A 25,186-nucleotide genomic window follows, 5' to 3' on the forward strand; every position below is an offset into this window, starting at 1 on the left:
ACTTCATATTGTAATACAATGTCCCTACAGCAGAAGATCCTCACCCTGCACCTTTCCCAGAATGCCACCCTGCCAGCCCAGCCACACACCAGGACACCTCATGGGAAGAGCATCTCCTGGAGCAGCAGGATCACTTAGAGAAGGAGATGGAAGAAGCCAAGAAAATGATATCTGGTTTACAGGTAAGTCTATCTTATTATTTTCATCATTTCTCTATGGTTTATTTATTTCTCTCATTTTTTCCATCATTTCTCTATGAGTTGTAAGGAAGAGCTACATTGCTATAAAATATCCTTGTTAATAGTAATGTAATGCAAGAAACAGATCAGTTAATTCAAAAAGGAAAGACTTAATCGGTCTTAGTGCAAATCTAGGTTTGTCTATTTTATAGTCACAGGTGGAGATAAAACAGAACAAAATGTGATTTTAGCTTGTTTATGTTAACAATGGGGACTCTGAGTTGTAGTACTGAAAAAAGCAAGAATTCAGGGCATACCCAGCGAATGCCATTCAAAAAATGCCTTTTGTAAGGCATAAATATTGGGGATTCTGTCCCACTATATGACCATATATTGATTGACTGAGCTGCATTTTTAACCCAAAAGAGAGACAAAGCTGTTACAATACAAATACATACTAACATTAACATAAACAAGTATATGGATAAAACAGAACAAATTCTGGGGATACAGCTTTAAAAATACTCTGTAAAGAGAATAAAAACCACAAATGGTGCAATAACGTTTAAAAGGTTTAAAACAGCCCCCACTAGTTGTGCCACACTCACAAGATTGTAGGTGGTTTTAAAAAGTTCCAGTAAATCTTCAGGATTCCTAAGATACAGGCTATCTTTAAGGCGCAGTTCCTACTACAATCTTGTGAGTGTGGCACAACTAGTGGGGGCTGTTTTAAACCTTTTAAACGTTATTGCACCATTTGTGGTTTTTATTCTCTTTACAGAGTATTTTTAAAGCTGTATCCCCAGAATTTGTTCTGTTTTATCCATATACCTGTTATAAGGGGCTTTTTGAAGGAAGAGTCCTTGGGGAAGCTACCACATATGTGTTCCGAGGAATGAATAGAGGGTTAAAAAGCTAAGTACCCTGTTTTTATATTTTTTCATTCTTGTAGAACACAGTTACAACTGTATTGTATTAACATAAACAAGCATGAAACACGCTGGTACGGAAGGCGTAGGAGGCCTGTCTGCATGAGCTAATGTTCTACTAGGTAGTCCAAGCATGTTTTCATATTATTATAAATATCATTAAATGCCTTGGTTTATAGTCAGTTTGCAGTGTTTGATGTGCCCTCAGTTTTGTTCCAGCCAGCCTGAGATTTATACCAGGTGTGGTTAGTAATTTACGAGGAAGCGGCAGGTATCGTATGCACTTAGACGTATATGATAGTTGTGTAGTCTTTTTACATTTTCATGCTGCACCCCATACAAATGCATAAGGTTATTCTGCAGTGGCTGGAGACTGTAGATAAGATTTACAAACTTGCCCAATTTTTTACAAGTTTTAATTTTACTATATCGTATCATATTAAGTTCAGAGGATTGCCTTATTGCATACTATACAAGTCCCTCTTTGAGATCTAAATTAATTCATCCTGTTTTTCAGGAGTTCACCCCAACCTTTCATTCATAGATATAAGTAGGCCACAAAGACCCATGAAAGTCTTGGTAAACCTTTGCCCCAGCCCTATCTGTCACCTCACCGCTAAAACGAAAGTATCTACTCAATGGAAATGTTGAGAGGTATATTACTATACCGCCCCAAATATAGGCAATTATAGTAAAAATAAAATCCAGGGACATTTTGTTTTAATTGGGTAAAAAAATAATTTATAAGTATATATATATATATATAGATATATATATATCTATATATATATAGATATATATATATATCTATATATATATATATATATATATATATATATATATATATATATACAGTGTATTTGGTATATATTTATGAGGTGATTGTATGATATATACATTATTTCTCACATTTTGTCCATGAGATAAAAAAGTACTTTTGACCTGATTGGGAGTATCATGGGTCTGGTGCTGAGGATTAAAATAGACAGAATCTAAACTCCTCGGCATCAATGTGCATTGGATAAAGATGACATCAATTGGCAGATAATATAGGAAAGAATCTTATGTGATGGGATTGGGGGTACATCAGTACACTAAAAAAGGTCATCATACACAGGATGCCTGAAGCCAAAATTTAGAGCCACTAATCCTTTTCAATGTAAATAATTTTTTTATTGTGAATAAAGTAAATAACACAAAACCTTCATTTTTTCTCTCACTGATTTCTGGGCCTAGAAAGTTTTGTCCTCTGAAGTGACTACAAATTCAGGAGGGCGTTTTTTCTCTGGATAAATAAAAATTAATAGTTACATTTGCCAGGAAACAGATCACCAAATACACACCAGGACATGCTGCGCCACACCAACACCCAAACACACACCAGGACAGGCTCTGTCACACCGACACCCAAACACACACACCAGGACAGGCTCTGACACACCGACACCCAAACACACACACCAGGACAGGCTCTGCCACACTGACACCCAGACACACACACCAGGACAAGCTCTGACACACGGACACCCAAACACACACACCAGGACAGGCTCTGCCACACCGACACCCAGACACACACACCAGGACAGGCTCTGCCACACCGACACCCAAACACACAGACCCGGACAGGCTCTGCCACACTGACACACACACACCAGGACAGGCTCTGCCACACCGACACCCAAACACACACACACCAGGACAGGCTCTGCCACACCGACACCCACGCAGTCATTCACTCATTCATATACTCATTAACAGATACTCATTCACAGATACTCATTCATTCCCTCGGTCACGCTTTCTCCTTCATAACCCTCCCCCACCTTCTTATCTGAACTGCAGATAGCTTTGTGCCGCTCGCAGACTTCCGCATGGGCCGTAAATTCCCGTGACTCAGCTGGGTTCCTGCTTCCCCTGGGCGGATTCAAGAGACGAGTAAGCAGGGGCCCTGCGGAAGGCCCTGCATTTGGGGATATGTCCGGGGACATAATTTGTCCAGGGACAGCGTCCTCAATCCTGGGACTGTCCATGGAAAACGGGGATGTCTGGTCACCCTAAATTATAAACGACACTTATTTCGATGTAGGAGACTTGTGTTTACTCTCATACAGTCAGTCACTTTTGAAAGCTTAATATATCCACTCCTTCTTGACTACAAATTGACAGTTTCATTTTTTTCTGATGTAAAGGGTCACTAAATGTCGCTGTTGTTAGTAAGCCTCTGTCTTGAGAAGTTTAATTCTAAAAAAAGTTAGATCATTTTATTCCTAACTCTTAATGCAGTTTTAGGCCCGTATCTGTTTTGGCTCCTGATGTGCCCCTAATGTGAACGTATGGGCAGCAACTACAAAGCCTCATACAAATTATCTGGTTCAAAGCATCCCTGGTATTTTCCTTTCAGATTGGCCATTTATGAATGATGCGCTGATGCTGATTAAGTTCCTTTTATATTATAATACCTGTATGACTCTTTCAGACAGTAAATTATTTTTTGTTTGCAGTTAGGCTCAGTTTGAACAGAAAAATAAAACTAAAGCAAATCATGTAGTCTTTTGGCTACTGGATGTTATTTAACTATATGGCACAAAGGCAGACATCATGCTGGCAGAGATCAGGAGGATGTGGGAACAGGTCAAACGGTCAGATGAAATGAGGGCTTATTATAGTAGCTTGGTCGGCTGCAATTATTTCAGTGATTCCCTGTACAAAACATCAGTGCCAACTTTAAGAGTAATAATGGAATTATTTAAGCTTGTATTCATCTGGATCCATGTAATCGGATCCAAAGCGTCATTCTTTTCCTTGGTTACAGTATTGTGTTTCCCATTCAGGCTTTGCTATTAAACGGATCCCTTCCCGAGGATGAACAAGAGAGTTTATTCTCCCTTCGAGAAGACGGGGCGTGTCCAGAAGAACAACTGGTGAGGCCACTTCTCAGACTCTTTCTACGCTGCGTATGTGGGTAAAAGTAGGACTGAAGTTTTACCTCATTTGTGTTTAACTTTAAGGTCATCATCAAAAGCCGTCTTGATCAAAGCATGGGTGAAAACCAATCTTTAAAGGTATGGTGTTATTTTAATATTAATGTTTTAACTTTTTTGTAGATCCTTTATAAAGCCTTGAGGTATTCTTATCACCACCCAATTGTCATTATGTATTGCATTTCACCTCCTGTACCTATGCATGTGATTACAGTTTTTTTTTTATTATATTATTAGAAAATGTGTTATAAATATTTCCTATAATGTTATAAACAATATGATAACAAATAAAAGGAAAATTTGGTGACATAGAAAACTGTATACAAATCAATTGACAATACAATATTTAAATAAGAGATTAAGGGGGGGGCGTGTCCGACCACCGAGAGAGATGGCCGCTTGAGCTGACTGCTCCGCCGCCGCCTGCACATTCCCGCAGCCACATAGCCGCTTATTTCTCATGGGGCGCTCCAAAAAGTCGGGACCCGACCCGTCAACCCCTGGGGGTCGCCCTCGGTCCTCCTCCTCTTCCCTCCGGGAATATTTTGGCACACCGGCCGACTTGGCCTCCCGGGCCTCCGGCGCGCACGAGGCCGCATCTCCGGCCAGTTCCTCGTCAGCGGAGGAATCCACCTCGCTTCCGCACTTACCTTCCACTTCTCACCCGCCGGAGGTGCTCCAACTGTTTAGTTCTGCGCCATGGAAGTCGGACTTCTCCCTGCTTATCACCGAACTTCGGCAAGTGGTCCGTGACGAGGTGTCGGTGCTTCGTGCGGACCTATCCTCCCTGGAGCAGAGGGTTCTGGTCCTGGAGGAATCAAAGGCCCAACAGCACCGCATCAACTCCACTGCCCAACTCGAGAGCACACGCAACGCACGATACCTGAAGGAGCTTCGCCGCCGTGTTGAGGACATCGACAACCGGGGTCGGCGACAGAATGTCCGTGTGCGGGGGGTTCCTGAGTCAGATGCCCCCGAGGATGTCTTGGCGCTCCTGACGGACCTCTTCAACGGCCTCCTCAACCGCGCTCCCGGCACCCCGATTCCTGCGGACAGAGCGCATCGCGCTCTTCGGCCACGTGGTGGCCCGGGGACCCCACCGAGAGACATCATCTGTCACCTGACCGATTTCCGGCTGAAGGAGGCGATTATGGCCCGTGCGAGAGAGGTTGGCACCTGGCAGTTGGACGGGCACCAGGTGTCCTTCTTCCAGGACCTCTCCGACCTGACCCTGCAGGCCCGGAGGGCCCTACGCCCCCTGACTACAGCGCTGCAGAGGCTTGCCATCCCTTACAGATGGAGCCACCCCTTTGCCTTGGTGATCCGGCATGGGAACAGGCCGCTCACCATCCGGCATCACGAAGACGTTCAGGATGTCCTGCGTCTCCTGGATCTCCCGGACGTGCAGATCTCCGACTGGGCCGACCTTGACGCGGCTCCGGGACGGCCTCTGGATCTTCCACCTTTTCCTCGCAGGCGTTCCCGACCCGGACCAGGCCGTGGCTTTCCCCGGGACCTTTCTTCGCACCCGTCTACTGAGTTGGCTTCCCGACGCTTGGGTCCTATTGAGGAATGAGTACTCTGCCTTCGCTGTTGCGGACTAGGCCCACGCCGTTTCCTTCAGGGCAGCGCTGCCTTCATGTCATCACTCGCAGGCGCTGCTGCCTTCATACCATCACTCCCAGGCAACACGTTCTATATGTATGTATATATGTATTTTATATGTCTGTGTATTTTTCTTTTTTATTCTTATTAATGTTATTATTATTATTATTATTTTTTTTTTATTTTTTTTTTTTTTCCCCTCATATTTTACTTTGTTTTCCTGTTGCTGCGGTGCCTCCGCTCTCTTGGGGCACTTAACATTTGCATCTGTTAATGCCTTCCGCGCATATACCTGCCTCCCATGTCTCCATATGCCTATTCCTGCTCATGTGCTGGGGCTCCCTGTATTTGCTGGGTACGCTCTGGGGGGATGTGGGTGGGTTTCAGGGGGGGGGGTTGTGGGTGGGTTGCGGGGGGGGGACGTGGGTGGGTTTTGGGTGGGTGGGTTCTGTGAAGGGGTTTTGGGTGGGGGGTTTAGGTTGGGCTGGGGTTGTTTTTTTTTTTTTTTTTTTTTTTTTTTGTGTCTCTTCTGCGGTGGATCCCTGCTCATGTTGTGGTTCCTCTTATGTATTCCTGCTGATTTGCTGCGGATCCTTGCCCGTGCCCTGTATTCCATGTCGTGTGGGATACTGTTTATTTGCTGTGGATCCTTGTTCGTGTCTTGTATTTTACCGTGTTATATACCGCTGCTCCTTTGTGGTGGATCCTTGCTCGAGTCATGTATCATATTGTTTATTTCCGCTCGTTTACTGTGGATTTCTGCCCGTGTCCAGTCTCATGTCATGTATTACTGCTCGTCTGCGGAGGATCCTTTCTCGTGTCATGTATCATATTGCGGGCTACCGCTCCCTGGCTGTATATCTTTCTCCGTGTCCTGTATCATGTTATCTGTTGCTGCTCGTGGTTTTTTTTTTTTTTTTTTTTTTTTATTTTTTTTTTTTTTCTTTCTCTCTCCTCTTCTTTCTTGTTCTGATGGTTGCTGGCATGCTCCTAAGCTCCCCGGCGTGGGCTCTGGTTCGATTTTGGTTCGATTCTGTCAGCCTTCGCGGCTATTCTCCGCTGTTTCCTACGCCCTTTTTTGCGGAGTGTTTGCGGGTGGCGGCCCGCATTTGGTTCTCTCGTTTTCTTTTTAGTTCTTGTTTCCTGTTCTGGTTTGTTTCTCCTCTGGCCTCTCTGTCGCGGTGGACTCTTCCCCTACACTGTGACGCCTCGATATTGTCGGGTCTGTATTGCCCGTCTAGCGTAGTGTGTGTTTTCCCTGCCCCCTTCCTTCTTTCCCATTACTCCCCGCCTTTCCTGCTCCCTTTCGGGTCCTTTATTCCTCCCCCCTTTGGTCGTCCCTTCTCCCCCTCCGCTCCCCCCCCTTCTATTTTTTTTTTTTTTTTTTTTTTTTTTTTTTTTTCTTCTTCTTTCTCTCTTCCTCTCTTCCTTTTCTTCTTCTCTCCTTCTCTCCCTTTTTCTCCTCTTTCTCTCCCACCCCCGGCGCTTTTTCTTTCTTTTCTTTCTTTCTTTGCTCCAATCTCCTCTCCTCCATGTCCTCACCGGTGCAAGGTGCGCTTCTTATGCTCTCCATCAATGCCCACGGCCTTAACACCCCCGAGAAGCGATCCTCCCTATTCCGAGACCTGAGGAGGGGTCGTGTAGACGTTGCCTTCGTACAGGAGACCCATTTTCACGGTCCACGGGCCCCCAAGCTTTCATGCCGCTCATATCCTTCTGGCTTCTTTAGCAATAATCCGACTGCCAAGACCAAGGGTGTCGCGATTCTTTTCTCCGCCCGTGTTCCTTTCCAGGTTTTGGGCACGAGGGCCGATCCGGAGGGACGCTTCTTGCTGGTCAAGGGGACGATTCTTGACCGCACGTACACGTTTGTCAATGTCTATCTCCCCAATCGGGGACAACATACTGTTCTGCGTGCCGCCCTCCGGGAGCTCGCTGGCTTTCAGTCTGGGATCCTAGTGCTGGGTGGGGATTTTAATGTTGCTTTACATCCAGCATTTGACACTTCTGCGGGCACAGCACGGACTCCCCGCCCGGTTCTGCGGAGGATCATCTCTCTTCTCACGGAACATAAGCTGGTGGACTGCTGGAGGGCTCTTCACCCCACCGATAGGGACTATACCTTCTACTCCACGCCCCATGGTTCCTATTCCCGCATCGATTATTTCTTTCTTCCTTGTCATTTTACCCCACTTCTGCGCCGCTCCTCTATCGGGACGGTGACCTGGTCTGATCATGCCCCTGTCTCTATATCCCTAGCCTCCTCCCTTTCCCGGCCCTCTGCGGGCTCCTGGCGGTTAAACGAGTCCCTCCTGTCGGACGACTTGTCTCGCGCTGAGGCTTCCCAGGTCCTCCAACGCTATTTTGAGGAAAACCTCCCAACGGAGACTCCTTCGCTGACTGTTTGGGAAGCCCACAAATGTGTCCTTCGGGGCCACTTTATCAGTGTTTGCTCTCGGCGCAAGCGCCTTCAGACGGAGAGGCTTGATCAGCTCTATACCCAGATCGCCGCGGCTGAACAGGCTCATAAAACCTCGCTATCAGGAAGCGACCTGCAGCTTCTCTTGACTCTTCGGGGAGAATTAGCCTCTATCCTCAATGGTAGGATGCACCGTTCCCTTTTGAAAACAAGGGCGTTGTTCTACGAGCACGGGGATAAACCCGGCAAGTATTTAGCTAGGGCCCTTCGCGCAGTCCGGAAGCCTACTTATATTGCCAGAGTGCGCTCCTCCGATAACCGCACCCTTTCTCATCCTTCGGATATATCCCGCTGCTTTCAGAGCTACTATGAAGGCCTTTACAATCTTCGACCGGGTCCTACTGACCCGCTTTCCCCTGGAGACTCGTCGGCCATTAAATCATATCTGGATTCTACGTTGCGGACAAAGATCACTGCGGAGGAGGCATCTCTTCTTGATTCTCCTATCACTGTGCCTGAACTTGAGTTGGCACTCAAGTCCTCCCCCTCTGGCAAATGCCCTGGTCCCGATGGGTTTCCGCTGCGCTATTACTCTGTGTTTGGAGACGTTTTAGGCCCTCACTTCGTGGCTGCCTTTAACTCTATCTTGGAGGGGGGCCGCGTCCATGACCATACTCTATCAGCCTCCATCGCTTTGATCCCTAAAGAGGGCAAGGACCCTGAACTATGTAGCAGTTACCGTCCCATATCACTGTTGAATACGGATCTGAAACTGTTCGCTAAAATCCTTGCCAACAGGATCAAACCCTTCATGCCCTCGTTAGTGCACCCTGACCAGACTGGTTTTATCCCAGGCCGCGAGGCCAGGGATAGCACTATCCGTGCTCTCACGCTTATGCATTCCGCAAAGCACACCTCTACCCCGACTGTTCTACTTTCCACTGACGCCGAAAAGGCCTTTGACAGGGTGCACTGGCCTTTTATGCTGTCCACCCTGGCCCACATGGGTTTCGGCCCTGGTCTCCTGGCCTGGATTCGGTCTTTGTACTCCACTCCCACGGCTCGCGTCCGGGTCAACGGCTTTTTCTCAGACCCCTTTGCTATCCGCAATGGCACCCGTCAGGGTTGCCCATTGTCCCCGCTACTCTTCGTGCTCTCCCTTGAGCCCTTCCTCCAGGCTATCAGGAGGAATTCGGATATCTGTGGCCTCCAGATGGGGACCACCCAACACAAGGTTTTGGGATACGCCGACGACCTTCTGTTTGTCATCACTCGTCCGCGACTCACCCTCCCCGTTCTCCTTCGGGAGTTCTCGACTTACGGCGCTCTCGCTAATTTCAAACTTAACGCCACTAAATCAGAAATCCTAAATGTTAACGTGCCCCAGGAGGAGGCTCTTTCCTTGAGGGCTTCCTTTCCCTTTGCCTGGCGTAGCCCCAAAATAAAATATCTTGGGACCTGGCTATCTCCGGATTTCCTCCAGCTTTTTCATTACAACTTTTCACCTTTACTGGCGAGTCTCCAGGCTGACTTGCTCTTATGGAAGAAGCTGGCGATCTCCTGGACTGGCCGGATCAACACGATTAAAATGAACATAATGCCTCGTCTGCTGTATCTCTTCCAGACCCTTCCCATTGCGATACCTCCCTCCTTCTTTGATACGCTCCGGACTGTCTTTCTGCGATTTGTCTGGGGTTCGCGGAACCCCCGTGTTCGCTTTGCCACCTTGATTCTCCCTAAAGCTGCAGGCGGCCTCGCTCTGCCCTGCCCCCGCTCTTACTACAGGGCCTGCCACCTGCTCCGGGTCTTGGAGTGGTCCCACAGCCCTGTTCATAAGCAGTGGGTTTCTGCTGAGACGGCTTTGCTTGGCCTTCCCGTGAGGGGCTTGCCTTGGTTCTCGATTCCGACGGCTCGTCGGTTATCCCTGCCTCATCCTTTCATCCGTGCCACCCTCGACGTTTGGCATCAGATCGTTAGGAAGACACGGCTCTCTTCTGTCCCCTCTCCGCTGACTCCAGTCAGGGACAACCCTGATTTTCCCCCCGGGATGGGTGGTGACCTCTTCCCGGCCCTCGGCTCTGCTGGGGGCTCGGCCATCCGCTCCTTCCTGTCTGTAGACGGTCTTAAGCCCCTAACTCAATTGGCTGCTCGCTCGCCTCCTTCCCTCATGGATCGGTTTCGCTACGCTCAGCTGTGTAGCTTTTTCCGGTCCCAGCCTCGGAAGCATACTATGTTGAGAAGCTGCACGCGATTTGAGGACCTCTGTCTGGCTTCTTCACTCCCGCCGCATGGCATTTCTAGGTTGTATGGCCTCCTTCTTGAGGCCTTTCATTCGCTCCCGCCTTCGTTTATGGGGGGCTGGGAGTCGGAGCTTCAGACCACCTTCTCCGCTGACCAATGGGAGAAAATGTGTCTCCTCACACACGGCTGTTCTCGGAGTAATGGGGATCGGGAAATGTCTTATAAACTGTTAGCCCGTTGGTATAGGCCCCCGAGCATCACTTCCACTTACTGTCCCGATGTCCCCAACAGGTGTTGGAGATGTGATGCCTCCCCGGGCTCCCTCCTTCACTTGTGGTGGCACTGTCCGCGCATTACCCCGTTCTGGACCTCCATCCACTCGCAGATACAGCACTTTACGGACAGGTCCATCCCGTTCACCCCGGAATTCTTTCTCCTTCTCCATATGCCTCACTCTGAGCGTTGGTTTCGGAAATCAGTGGTACGTCACCTCCTGACTGCTGCAAAGGCGCTTGTCCCCCTGCATTGGGGTAGTCCTGCCCCACCTTCTTTTCAGGAATGGGTCCTCCGTGTGGAGCGGATACGAATTTTTGAGGAATTGCACCTTTTGGCATCTGGGGCGACTGAGCGATATCGGTCCACCTGGTTCTATTGGCTGGAGTTTGTGTCTGGCCCTCTTATCCGCCCCCTCTTGGCTTAGCCTCCTCCTCTTCTCCCTCTTGCGCTCCTATCTCCTCTCTTTTTCTGTGTTTCTTTGTCCATCGTCCCCCTCCTTCTCCCCCCTTTTATTTTATGATTATTATTAATTTTTTTTTTTTTTTTTTTCCTTCATATTTCTTTATTTATTTCTTTTTTCCTCTCTCTCTTCTTCTCTTCCCTTCCCCCCCTTTTTCCCCGTCATCCTCCCTCCGCCTTCTTCCCCTCAGCGTCCTTTGTCCTTTCCTTCGTGTGTCTGGTGCTTCTTGTGTGCTAGGCCTCCGCTCATGCCCAGGTTCGACGGCGCATTTCTATCGACCAGCGTTCTCCTCTACACATGCCCCGCCGCGCCCTCTCTGGCCGCTTTCTCATTGCATTGTATTTTATTTTTTGGTTTGGAAAGCGCACCGAGTTACGCGCTTAAGCTACCAGCTGTTCCGCATTACTACTATTGTTACCAGTTATCTGCACTGTGTGGAGATGCCTCCTAGATATTGTGTATTTTTGCCTTGTTCCCCCTCCCTCTTTTTTTTTTTCTGTTCCCTTCTTCGAAATACCAAAAATGCCAATAAAAACTTTGATTTACCCTAAATAAGAGATTAAGAAATTGTTCAAACAGAAATCTTTTTATGTGTGCAGATTTTTATGTAATAAACTCTAATAGTAAAGTACTTAATGCATTATGGTTTACAGTATGATAAAGGACAGGTACAGTAAGTGCTTTCATATAGTAAGTACATCAGTCTATAGACATTTTGCTGCAGTTGTATGAATACGTTGGAAACGGAAGTCCCTGCCCTGTAGAGTTTACAGACTTCCGCAGGGGCTGCTGCTTCCCTCTGCGTTGCTCGCACTCTGTGTGAGCACTTCTCTTGCCCCACCCAGGGGAAGCAGGAACGGGGCAGAGTCATGTGACGTACCATAAATTCCTGTGGCTCAGCTGGGTTCCTTCTTCCCCTGCGTGGGTTCAAGCAAGCAGGGGCCTGCATCCGGGGACATAATCTGTCCAGGGACAGTGTCCTTAATCCGGGGACTGTCCTAGCAATCATATTTGATAAATTAATGATCCACCCCATGATAGTGTTTGGCATATCCTTGATTATTGTAAGTGTTTTGTGACCAACTTGCCCTAGCAGAGGGATAAAACCAGTTCTGTCAGTATGAGTCGCAGAATACATGGCTGGAATTAACCCAAAAACCTGTTGTGTGCATTTAATGCATGCAGACCCCTTTTGCATGACAAATGCACTGTAACCGCTTGAAACTTTTATTATTTCAGAACGAACTTTTGAACTACAAACAAGAAAACCGAAACTTACAGGGTATAAAGGTGAGGAACACAGCAAGGCAAATGTTAATGAAACTGTATGCTTTACTGTTCTAAACCTGGGTGGTTTATATCTTAGCCCCAATAGCTTAAAAGGTTTAAAGGCATCTAGTAAAGATGAAACAGATCCTGACTAGTCTCCAAACAAATTAAGAAAATTTAGACGGTTATTTAATATGTAATAGTCCAGAGTTTGACCCTCTATCATGACAGTAGCTATTTCAATAGGTATTTAAAACAAATTATTATACAGGCTGTTTGAGCTTTAGTGCTTCAAAGTGCTTCCAAATATTTCCAGATAAAATATCTCAGACACATGCTGTTTCTCAGTGTTAACTATGATTACATCTCAACCATTGTCACATATGTAATATTTTGATAAATTAGGATTTTCATTATTGATCAAGGGCTGGTGAGTAAACAAATGCTTTACTTCTCCCAGGATGCATTACAGCAGAGAATGGCGAACCAAGAAGCTTCTGTTCTTCAAATAAAGCAGGAGTTGTTGCGTAGCAACATGGACAAAGATGAACTGTGCAACCAAAATGTGAGTAAAAAAGTGCAATGTGCAAAATGGAACATTCTGCATCGATGGGCCATGGTGCTCTTAGGAGTTGGAGAAGTGAGAGACAGCGGTGATTGGAATAGACATACGCCATCTACCACCCTCTACTGAGAGAGTGGTAGATTAGTGGAACTGCATCCTAGCAGAAATAGTAGAGGTTAATACAGTAACTGGCACTTACTGTATAAGAAGATGGTGTCCCATCCACTGAAGACACATTTAGAAGGTGGCTTTTACTTTATAAACTACATCATTGTCTTCCAATAGTTTGTATGTCAGTTAAAACAAAAGTGCATGTTAACAAAATTTAGAACATAAAGAAACAAAGGTTTACTTATTTTTAGGTGGATTTACAGAGGAAAATGGAGGAGCGGAACCAGTTAATTGCAGAATACAAAGTAAGGGCACTTTCCGTAATCTTATGGCATGCACTGGTGAAATGTAAGGCTTTTCTTGTTATATGATTATTGAGCCTTCACTTTGAAATAGTATTTTTAACGTTTTCTAATTTCTTACTTTTATTTTCTGTTACTCATAATCAACCGTCACCCACCAGTAGCTACAGAGGTCTGTGCACCCCAATCCTACAATCCTAAAATGTGTGCCCACTTTCATCTCAGCCATTCATAGCTTTAGCCATGGCACCAACATTATCACCAATGATCAACCATTCACATCAACGATGATCAAACTCATTATTATTATTAGACATGAACTACTAGACTGAATCCTGTTTTTGGCTTCATTACTACGGTCTTTCTAAGACTGGGATGGAAGATTTGTGTCCCCTCTCCCCTGCTGATCATGCTGCTAGACTTCTCACCGGTGTTCTGTTTACAACTCACTTCATAAGACTTTACTTTATAAGATCTGTAACTTGTCTCTGTGTTACCCTGCACTTGTACCGATATTAAAAGAAGATATTAAAAGAAGATTTTGCTTGGACTAGTACCAGGACCCTCTGCACTAATCCATGTCTCTTCTCACAGAGCCTGTATAATGATTAGTTTAGTATGTTGACCTATATTTTATAAATTGTATGATAATATCTCCATCATGTGAACTGAATATGTCCGTTATGTAAATTCTTATTCATTTGCAGAAAGAATTGAACCAAAAGGATTGGGTCGTACAGCAGATGCAGGGAAAGCTGGATGAAGCTCATCGTAAACTCACAGAAGCCAACTATCAAAAGGTACGGTGATGTATCTGATCTCAGCAGTAGCGTATGTTGTCTTTGATCAAGGTTATGTGAATATACACATATATACATGTATATACTGGGTTATGGTCGTTATCTTGCGATGTTATCTTGTTTTCTAGGCCTGAGCAGACTTTTTTTTGGAGTTTTGGGGATTTAATGCTGATAATAGATAGGATTTACCATGTTGGCCTAAAGCCATGAGTACATCAGAATAGTTCTTTCTAATCCCCTATACAAACTATAGTACTTTATCAAAAATTTCAAAAAGTTGCTTCAACTGAAAACTCAATCTGGTTTTAGCTACTCGTTCTTTCCATGTCATGTGTTGATTGATCTGCAAGATGCAAATAAACAGGACTCAAACTCCTTGGGTAGGCTTGTCTTTAACCAGGGATGGACAGACCCCAAGAGCCATAGCTCCTAAAAGTATCCAGCTTCCAGATCTGTGATTAATCATTGTGCTTTAGTTTTATTTGTATTTATCTAGCAAATAAGACATAGTTGGCTCATTTATGATGTTGTCTCGTCCATGTGTTTGTACATTTATCTATACATCTGGTATATATGTGTGTCTGTAGGTGTCCCAGACCAGTCAAAGGTCTTCAGTTTCAACCATAGAACGGGCACATACTAGGTCGTGAAACCAGTCCATGCTAGGTGGAGACCAGTTTAGGGTGATAATGAGACTTTAGGGAAAGCATGTTGGAAACATAAGAGGGTATTAAATCCTGTTTCCTTATTTTGTGCCTCCCATTAAATTTGTTGGCTCACTGCCGTTTATTTCCGTATACAAAAAATATAGACTTGTTAGTGTTCCTTTGTACCTTACAAAACAAAATCTAATTTATTAATTCTATGTTTGTTTACAAAAAGACTGATATATCTATCGTCCAGTAACTGTATCACTCAGGAATTACAGCATAAGAAAAATAGTCCTTGGCATTTTCATTTGAAATGCTCCATTCTTGGTTTTTCCATTTAATGTTGAAATGTCTAAGTACCATTCTAAATGAACATTTTAAAGTAAAAAACTAAAATATTACAAGGTCATATGTGCTTCTATAAGGCTTATACTGTAAATAACATTCTATATTCTTAATAATTGTTGCTGTTTTAATATTGGTCTGTATTGCTTTCAGTCCATTTCATAAATAAGATATGTATTGATATTGTTCGTTTTACTTTTTTTTTTTTTACTAAAAAAATGTAATTGCTTTTTTAGAATGAACTCCAGAAAGAATTAGACCACAGGAAAGCTCTTCTACAACAGTTCCTGAACAGCGAGGATGAGCAGGTACTGTAATGTGTTCTGGATTGATCCAATTTTCATATGAAGTAAAAGTTTGATATGGGGATACAGCAGGTGTCAGGAAGAACTTGATCTAAACTACATCTAGGCTCTCTAAGAGACCTCGCAGTCTACCATTCCTGAATCCTGAAGCAGGTCTAGCCTTTGATTGACGTGGAAACACCGCTCACAATACAATAATAGTATAGGTAAACTTTTCATGCTAGGCCATGATCATATGTTGCAATAGTACCCCCTTCTACCTATATCTTTATTTAAGAAATAATTGAATATATTTAAGATGTTAGTGCTGTAGGCTTTAAGTAAACCAGCACCAATGATTCATAATAGTCTGTAACCTGCTAGGGCAGGGCCCTCTTCTCTTATGTCTATATGTCTAATGCCCATGTTATTGTTAATTAACATGGTGTCAATTTTTCTATTTTTTTTGTATTCTCCTCTTTTTGGTATTGTGCTATGGAACCTACTGACACTCTATAAGTAAAATCGAATGGATCTAATAAATACACTATTATTATTAAACATAATATTATGAAAGTGTGTTTCTGTACTATTTCATATCTCATCTATTTTCAGTCTTGTGCTACAATGTATATCAGTGTGAGAAGGACTTTTTTCCACTGTGTTCAACTTTTAGTGAAGCTCCAGTGTTTTAAAATAAAGTTTCCATTTTTCAGGTCAGCAGCTATATCAGTCACCCATCCCATACCAATGGCTTCCTACAGCCAATAGTCAAAGGGTCTTCACGAGAACCTGCTCCTCAGAGAACGGTGGGTGCAGTACTAGATTTTGGATCATTGCTCGTTGGAGCACAGTCTTTTAATATAAGACTCAATACATCTTAAGGACCGTGTGGTGCCACTATATCTAGAGTTCTATGTCTGACTGGCTAACCACGCTCTGTTTATGAACCTTTCCCAGTTATTGTTTGCCCATTTCTCTTCATTCTGCCCACATTCATTTCTTGTATGCCTGATTCTTGCTGCTTCCCCATAGTCATGTATCATCTATCCATTCCTACCCATTTCTTTTGTTTCTGTATATTACACATTTCCATAATTCTTTTTTTCTTTACTTATTGGATAATCCTTAGCCCATTCGGTAATATTATGGTGTCTATCCAAAGGTGCAAAAACATATATTAATGAAAGAGAGGAGTGGAGTATTGTTTTCTCTCATGATTAGATGTTTATTGCTATATCTGGATACTAACACCATTCATTGTGACACTTCTCAGGCCAATGATCTGCAGTTGGTACGTGATGCTTTGCGTAGTCTTAGAAACAGCTTTAGTGGCCATGATCCTCAACACCACACGATAGACAGTCTGGAGCAGGGGATCTCCAGCTTGATGGACAGGCTGCATGCCATTGAAACCCAGCGGAGACAAGACAGGAGGGTAGGTGTTTGTTCCAAAATTCTTAACTTTACAACAAAAACTGGAAAATGAGTGGCTTGCCTGTATCTACCAGTCCCACTTTTACTTTATTGACCAAAACCTCTATAATTCTTACATTGTCTGTGCACTAAGCATATAATCTAGCTTCTGAATACCTGCAATCTGCATTATAAAGAAATCATTTTTCTCCCCACCCTTTAAGAGCTCTACAACCATAGACCATTTTCCTCATCCAGCAGTCCCTCACTTTCTTTCACATTCCTTGTTAGCCTCCTTATATTATCATATGGTTTTGTAAATTATCAATTTACTGATCTAAGTACATTAAGTAATGTATATCCTTTCAAGCTTTGTGCAGTTGCTGACAAGTTAAATCTTATGTTTTCTGTTATTTTAATTTTATTTGTGTCTGCCTGTAGAATCCTTACTTTATTGGGGGTTGTCCATATGGTTCCACTGAGTTCTGTATCACCAAACCTATGGCAATTTGTTGTTCAGTGCAAAACTCACACTGACCCAGTTGTGCATGACATTATGGAGCTCATATAACATCAAACATATTGCTGCTTAAACGAAGCAACCTTATGGTTATATCAGAATTTGAGAGCAAATTTTAACTGCATTGACCCAGCAGTATCTGAACCCTATAATTGCTGGCACATTCATTTGTTTTTTTTAAAAAACAAGGACATTTCTAAGTGACCCCAAACTTTTCAACAGTAGTGTATATGTATGTATATATATATATATATATATATATATATATATATATATATATACAGTATACTACATATAAACATTCAGTGTAGCAGCATAAATGTTCTCAAGCTCTACGCAACAATCTGAGATGCGGTACGTATTTAGTATACAAAATGTCCTGCATTTCAAACGTGGCCGTATCGTCACTGTTCCAAACCAGATCAATATAACTTTCTTATTTTCCTGTTGATTTAGCCGAGAACAGTCTGTATATCCTACTATGCTATATATTTTTTTGCCTCTTCTAGGCTCGGGGAAGGGCTTCTGGAAATAAAGGAGTCAATGAATACCGGGATTCCTGGCCTCCCAACTCCAGTAAGCATGGTTTCGCATTTTAACTATTTTAGATTTGTTAATTCACTTATGATATTAAACTGTTCTGAAGTACCTAGTGAGACGATCTTCTTTAGTAAAACCATTTAACCAATCCAAGAAATAGTGATCTGTATCATATTTGTCCATATAATGTCAAAATACATGAATAGCCCAGGTATATTTGGTGTTACCAATATCAGGGCATATTCAGTACATTAATATATTTTAGGTATTTATGAACAATGTATCAAATACATACTGATTTTTTTCACATTTTATATTTTAATCATACTTGATGATGGTTTATATATTTATAAAAATGGGTTTCTAACCCAACGCTTCACTAAAAAATGTTCTTGGGTTTGGGTTTACTCCGACTTTGCAATCATATCCTTACTATAAGGTTAGTTTTCACGGTTCTTTGGTTAATCAGGTATTTTGTAGCCGGACACGGTTTACAAAACACAGCCGCATTTACAACATTTTGTAAAATCAACCAGCGTAAGAGTAACAAATGCTATACAATGATGCTGTGAGTGGACATAGAGCGCCAGCTACACATCAAAACACAAATACCCCATTGTTCAGGCGTCTTATTCCCAAAAAGCTTTTGGCAAAAAATATATATTTATACATTATGATTGTTTCCGTTCTATTAACTGTTTATTGAACTTAATATAAAAAAGTTTTAAATATTGGTTCTGCTTTAAAATATGGAAAATTAAAGATGGAAAATCTTGTTCACAGAGCCTGAAAATTAGTCTTAATACAATTACATTAATGTTTTTACCTCCAGTGTTTCACTCCTCAATAAGTCTTCCCATAAGTGCAAAAGAAAAACTATAGTCTTATTCCATGTGTAAACTGTAGATCAACAAATACTGTATAATCTCTCTTGGGTTTGAAACCTGTGCAGACGGGAGATTCTGTTGCTGGTGACACAGTTGTTGGGTTCTTTCATGCGCACGCACACTAAACCCATGACATTTACAGCTTAAGACATGTTCAGTGACTTTGAGATAGGCCATTCAGAAGAAAAAGAGACTCAAGGTCCCAAAAGCTTTGCATCTCTTTGTATTTTGGCCCAATAAAAGGTATCACCTTTGACTAAAGACTTTATCTTGTCTTGAACTATTACATCCATATCCATAGTTTTCTTGTTTTACCCCAGTGACAAGCAGCTATCCAGCCTTGCTAGATCTTTATTGGGTTTGAACTGTTTTGCCACATAATTGTAATAATGTCTTCTGTATGTGTTTTACAGAGATGCCTCACTCGCAGAGCGCCCCAGCTATGGGCAGCAGCTCCTGTACCAAAGTGCTCTACTTTACTGATCGCTCGCTGACACCTTTCATGGTTAACATACCAAAGAGGTAAGGCTAACTTCCACCCTTTTGAGTGTTGTCTGGGGCTGTCAAAACATTTGTCTTCTGATGGCCATACATACTACGGTTTATTAGCTGTCCATCAACATGATATTTTGTGGAATTGCAATGTGTGGTGAACATGTACATGCACATTTCCTTAATATCATCTTAATTATCGTTACATAATATGTTTTGTGTAGTCAAGTATCTGGAACTAAGATGTTTCTGCGTACTTCCTTTATTTTTTTTGTGTTTAGCACATAAACCTGCTACATACCCTTCTGAAACGTGCTTGCTTTTATGTTCTTCTCGCAGGTTAGGAGAGGTCACGCTGAAAGATTTCAAAGCAGCAATCGACAGAGAAGGGAATCACAGGTACCACTTCAAGGCGCTGGATCCAGAATTTGGAACAGTCAAAGAAGAGGTATCTATATAATTGTGCCAGTCTTGTCATTCTTCAAATAACAGTCGCACAAAGTATTCCTAGTCACAGAAAAGTCTTTGTCATGTAACAAGGTGACATGAAGTAACTGCAATTGTTCAAGGGGCTGTAACATTGTGGTATGTGACCCTACTGCACTTCCGCCTAAGAAAGTGGTATGATCCAAGTTGAGGTGGCCCAGTTTGAAGAATTTTTGACCAGCTGGGGAGATTATTCATTGAAAGAATGTGGGCATGCCGTACTTGGCGTTCCGTTAATTTGATGCTGGCAATTTTTATGAAAACATGACTTTTGCCTATTTACATGTTATGCATTAATAAAAACAAGTAATATCTCCCAATGTTATTAATATTATCCCTTTTGCCTATTTAAATGTTTGCATATATAAAAAAATCATGATACTAACGATACTGTTCAATTAAAATTAGTCCATTATGACTGTTATGGATATTTAAATCATTGCTTCATAAATGTTTGGAAACCATGGAACAGACCAACGTTCTGCACTGGCTAAGTCCTCAGTCATATATAGTAGTAGTAAATACAGTAATAATTATCCCACTGTGGCTGGGTTCAGTTATGAACTTAGTGGCACTTTGTTTACTAGGGATCCATGTTTGTGCTAGCATGTGATATGGAAATATTATAGACCGGTTGGGTTGATGGCATCAGCAAAGGGTACGAGCCTTATGACAAAATAATGCATGCGAAATGCAGAATTGTGTGTTGATTCTGTTGATCAGAACTTATGTTGCTTGTTCTTCTTCAACAGGTATTTCATGATGATGACATTGTCCCAGGCTGGGAAGGTAAAATAGTGGCTTGGGTGGAAGAAGATCATGGAAACAATTAAATTGATGCCTTTCTATATATGGGATGTATTCATCGCCTTGGACATGGAATGGATATATAGATAAAATCATCTCTTGTGATACGGGTCTGGATAATTTCTCACTCTGCCAAAATAGGTCACTGTGGACCAAACAGATTGGAAGATTCTCGACAGAGGACAGCACGTTGGTAACTGGTTAATCACCGGCTGCTGGTGGTGCATCCGGAACATCTATATTGCAAAGGATCATTTGGGACACTGAAAAGAACGATATGTCTTAGTGGTGAAGTGGTCCATTATGGCTTTAAGATGTGAGGAGACGTATGTTGTGTATATATAGGTTGTTGAAGAAGATTCAGTATTTTTGATAAATAGTACATGGTGTTGGCATTCTCTCTGATGTAGGAGTGCATCTCCTCTCTTATAGCAATGTGTACATATTAGCCAGATTACACAAATTCACTGCTGTTTGGGCAGCCAATTCAGTAATGATCTTATAAAAATGGATCGCATACAGTCTCAAAGGTAATGGTATATCTTGCCTCAGATGATGTGACTGCACTGCCTTTTATCTAGGTAGGTATGTTGCATCCTTCTAAATGAAATCCCAAGTATATAATTATCATAAGCGGTTAAACATTACCTCGAACCACAAAGCAGGAACCTATCGATCGTCTTAAAAATAACACTTAAGAGAATGAGTTATTACTGTCACGTTTAATCCCTTCAGGTTTTCATTGTTAAGTGGATTCTCCACACATAGTCTTACCCCTTTTCTTGGGGGATTTACTTTGAATATTGCTTTTAGAACTTCCAAATGGGAACAAGAAAACCCTTTAAGCTATAGTTCCTAACTGTTATATACTAACTGGTTATAACAGACGAGACTGTGTTTTTTTCCCTTATCAAAATAGTTTTTTTTGTCTTATTTATCTAATTACCACACTTATAGGTTATATGACTATTTATCTAATCTATCACTGATGAATTTCATTGGATATTTTATTGAGGTTAAAAGACGCAATCTTTTTTTCCTGCTTAGGTATATGAAGCCTGTGTCCTACTTATAGACATATCTCGCACCTCTATATGGAGGTACAAAGTAAAAAATACCTTTTGAACATTTGACTCCAAAGAGGTTCTAAACCACTCATGCATTTACTGTTCTGTCACTTTTGGTCAATAAGTGTCTTGCTGAAACTACTGATGCGAGGAAAAGGTGGCATATCACAAACTTAATGTTGCCTCATTTATTACAAAAGAATTGCCTAGTGTCCCCAAGAAATTGCCTTATCTGGAGAGCTGGCATCGCTATATTTAACCCATGGAGCTGTTTATTTGTGCTCATTGGTTCCCACTTTTGTGTTGATTCGTTTTTTCTTAATCACCATGTAGAGTTTTTCATGAATTCCAGTTTCCCAGGATCCATGAAATTGCCATTCAGCAGTATTTCATTGTATTGATTTACCGAGACCACTTTACACCACAATGTTTTTTCATGTACTGGTAAGGATTCGTTTGACCATTGTTAATAACCATTAACACTAATAACATTTTTGTTCGCGTTGCGAATCATTTGTGGTATCAGGTGCTTTTCCCCAGACCTGCATTTTAATAAAACTACCTCTAACCCTTCCACTAATTGCTGCTAGAACCATTACATAACTTTTACCTTATTCTCCTAAATACCGGTTATTTGTATGTAATGTCTCCCTTTTCAACACTCTTCTTACCCCTACTTAATTTAAAGATTAAAAGTTTATACTATCGCATACTCTAACTGCTTATTTAACTGCTGCTAATGTCCCGATCCCTTCCTGCTAGCTGTGCCCATGTCTACTAAATGAATATACCAAATACAGTTACTTATCACATTCTCAGTATCTTCATACATTCTTGTATGACAAGTGCAAACGTGAAGAATGATGCAAAGGTGCGTCAAAAAGGCCTATTAAATGCAGAAACCAGAATTCATACATAAATATATACCATGTGCAGATCATACAGTGTACGCATTCTACGTGTGAGGTATGGATACTATACATTGAAATTGTGACTGTGTATTCACACAATGTACTTTCCCATGTATTAGAATAGGCTGTGAAGCTCTGGGTAGTGGAGCCGCTGTAACAGCTCAACAGCACCGCCTGCTGTTCAACAACGGCAGGACATCTGTTTCATAAATCGATGTTTCGTTTGAACGTCCCTCTTGCTCCTTCTTAAATATTTTATTTACATCCACAACCAGAAATACTAAACTGATACATAACTAGAAATACTATCCACCGCACGAGCTTTACTCAACCCATGACCAGTAACAGACATTTGACATTCCCCATCTGTTTCCAAGAGCATAGTTGTTATGTAGATAACTTCCGTATCCGTGTGGAAAAATAGACGGATGTTATAATATTTTTGGCTAAGGTGGTTATTATTTCTCTGTGATACAGAAAACATAATTAAATACCAGGTTTATTCATTAAAATGTATGCACTCTTTTTTAAATTATTATTTGTGCCATAAAAAAAATGACAACTAAGCTAAACCCTTCATTTTTTTTTTGTCCCAAAGTTTAGGAACATTTAACTAAAAATCCCCAAATCCCGGTATTGCACACATTAATGTATACAGGTTTCTTGTTAGTTACCTATGCAATCTGTTCATATCTCAAGCATATATCTTTGTCCTTATTTATTTGTATTTGTTTTCTGTTTCCAAAAGAATATGTTTTCCAGCGTAATATCTTAACAATATAATGTAAAAAAAATGTATTTTGTTTTGGTGCAAAGACCTTTCATGTAAAGGCTAGGAAGCATTGAGAATATCTTATTCACAAATGACAGACATGTTAGGATTACATTTTTTAAAGGGAGAGTATAGTCAATGCAGTTAATGAATTGTTGTGCAATTAAATAAAAGACATTTTATTGAAACTGCTACTAAGACATAAGTTACTAAAACATAAAAATGCTTGAAATGAACATATCGGAATTTCTATACATTCTATAATACAAAACAGTTGTTTTAACCTCTTTATACAATCCTGTCTTTTTATACCCAAAAGAACACTTTAAAGTACAACATTTCTAGTTTATTGACAGTTGTGATTGATGTTTTAGATTTGATTTTGGAAACAGGTCAATGACCCATCTAGTTTCTAGTCTATTGGAAGAAAAAAGAAATGAGAATGACAGCTTAATTGTTACATAAATGAAATATAACACATATATATATATATATATATATATATATATATACACATATTTACAACACTACATGATGGTTATGATAATTGTATTGTAATAATAACCAAGGGAAAAAAGCACTTTTCAACATAACATAATAAAAGGTCTTATTGTATAGCATTGATGTGCTTTTGTTGTCATGGTTTAGGTTAGATAAAAGTACTAAAACCCAGTGGAAAACCTGACATTGCCATATATATCTTTAGTGGTTATATATATATATATATATATATATATATATATATTATTTTTAAGAAATATGTACAATTACTCAAACCCATTTTTTATGTTTTTATGGAAGCTTCTGTAAATATGAAGGTAGGCTGGTTTTGTTTTCTTAAACTTTATTTGCCTTTTTGGCAAAAAAAAAAAGTTTGTGTTTATTCTCTAGTGATGTCTTCTATTTGTACAACAATGTAATTATTTATAAGAAATGTTTTGTTTTACCAGAGTCATGTCTATTTTTACACTGTTGAGTTTTTGTATGGTCATATCCACCGCAAACCGCAAACGTGTACTTAAATGGCTTGTAGTTTTCTATCATCGTTGAAATAATGCCTCACGTTCCTAAAACGTTTCACTAGTACATTTATTTTATTATGAGATATTCGGGTCTGTGGAGAATCCCATCTTTGTACATACAGAATAAGATTATATGTGAATCCAATTTATGAGCTGTTTTCTGTACATAAAGAATAATAAATATTCTGCCTAGTGTGTGGGTTTATTTTATTGTGTATGTGGTTTATCGTCACTTGCCAAGCAGTGAGAGTGAGAGCAAGAGACCCTTCTTATGGCCATGAATCTTAAAAATGTTCTCTTTCATTTAGCAACCTCAAAACAATAAGTTGGACAAACAGGGTAGTTTGGTTTGGTGATTTTTTGGCATAAAAAAATGCTAATTTTCAGTGGGCATCTCTCTTGATAATGCAAATACCAAAATTATACTTTAAATGTCCTTGTATTTAATACACGTAACAATGCTGAATGCAAGTTTAACAAAAAGTTTATGAACATCCTGAAAAAATATAAAATTGAGAAATAAGGACTTTTTGTGACTTTTACTTGGACAATCGTTTACTCATCTATGAAAACTAATGATAAAAACTGCAAAATAGATTCTACTATTTGTCCTGAGTTTAGAAATACCCAATGTTTTTATATGTTTTTTTGCTTTTTTATGGAGCAATAAGTACAAGTAGTGCTTTGCTATTTCAAAACCATTTTTTCCAAATCTGGTAATTCTTCCCCCATGTGCCATTTCGGGTATTTTTGAAGCCGGCCAATGCAATTGACCCCATCAAACCATATATTTTTGACTAGACACCCCAGGGTATTTCAAATGCTGGTATTTTAACTACCATGCACT

At 41.3% G+C, this 25,186-nt stretch overlaps 2 protein-coding genes across 4 annotated transcripts in view; one reads left to right on the forward strand and one right to left on the reverse strand.

Moving 5' to 3' along the window:
• DIXDC1 (DIX domain containing 1) overlaps positions 1–21,022 on the forward strand; it is a 56,899-nt gene extending 35,877 nt beyond the window's left edge. For 2 of the 3 annotated variants that reach the window (XM_053451699.1, XM_053451697.1), the window contains 14 exons: positions 31–182; positions 3,943–4,032; positions 4,120–4,173; positions 12,333–12,383; positions 12,823–12,927; positions 13,290–13,343; positions 14,048–14,140; positions 15,372–15,443; positions 16,136–16,228; positions 16,696–16,857; positions 17,865–17,931; positions 19,196–19,304; positions 19,614–19,722; positions 20,513–21,022. In XM_053451699.1, the coding sequence (XP_053307674.1) occupies positions 31–182; positions 3,943–4,032; positions 4,120–4,173; positions 12,333–12,383; positions 12,823–12,927; positions 13,290–13,343; positions 14,048–14,140; positions 15,372–15,443; positions 16,136–16,228; positions 16,696–16,857; positions 17,865–17,931; positions 19,196–19,304; positions 19,614–19,722; positions 20,513–20,593 (1,292 nt within the window). In that variant the 3' untranslated portion in view covers positions 20,594–21,022. The remainder of the gene's footprint in view (positions 1–30; positions 183–3,942; positions 4,033–4,119; positions 4,174–12,332; positions 12,384–12,822; positions 12,928–13,289; positions 13,344–14,047; positions 14,141–15,371; positions 15,444–16,135; positions 16,229–16,695; positions 16,858–17,864; positions 17,932–19,195; positions 19,305–19,613; positions 19,723–20,512) is intronic. The other variant, XM_053451698.1, reaches the window with a different exon arrangement.
• The window catches only part of FDXACB1 (ferredoxin-fold anticodon binding domain containing 1), a 104,555-nt gene continuing 90,536 nt past the window's right edge, over positions 11,168–25,186 (reverse strand). Inside the window, exon 7 of the mRNA XM_053451702.1 lies at positions 11,168–11,183. The gene's annotated coding sequence lies outside the window, so the exon portion shown is untranslated. The remainder of the gene's footprint in view (positions 11,184–25,186) is intronic.

The sequence above is a fragment of the Spea bombifrons genome, chromosome 12 (genome assembly GCF_027358695.1).
Source record: "Spea bombifrons isolate aSpeBom1 chromosome 12, aSpeBom1.2.pri, whole genome shotgun sequence".
In the NCBI taxonomy this organism is placed as follows: domain Eukaryota; kingdom Metazoa; phylum Chordata; class Amphibia; order Anura; family Pelobatidae; genus Spea; species Spea bombifrons.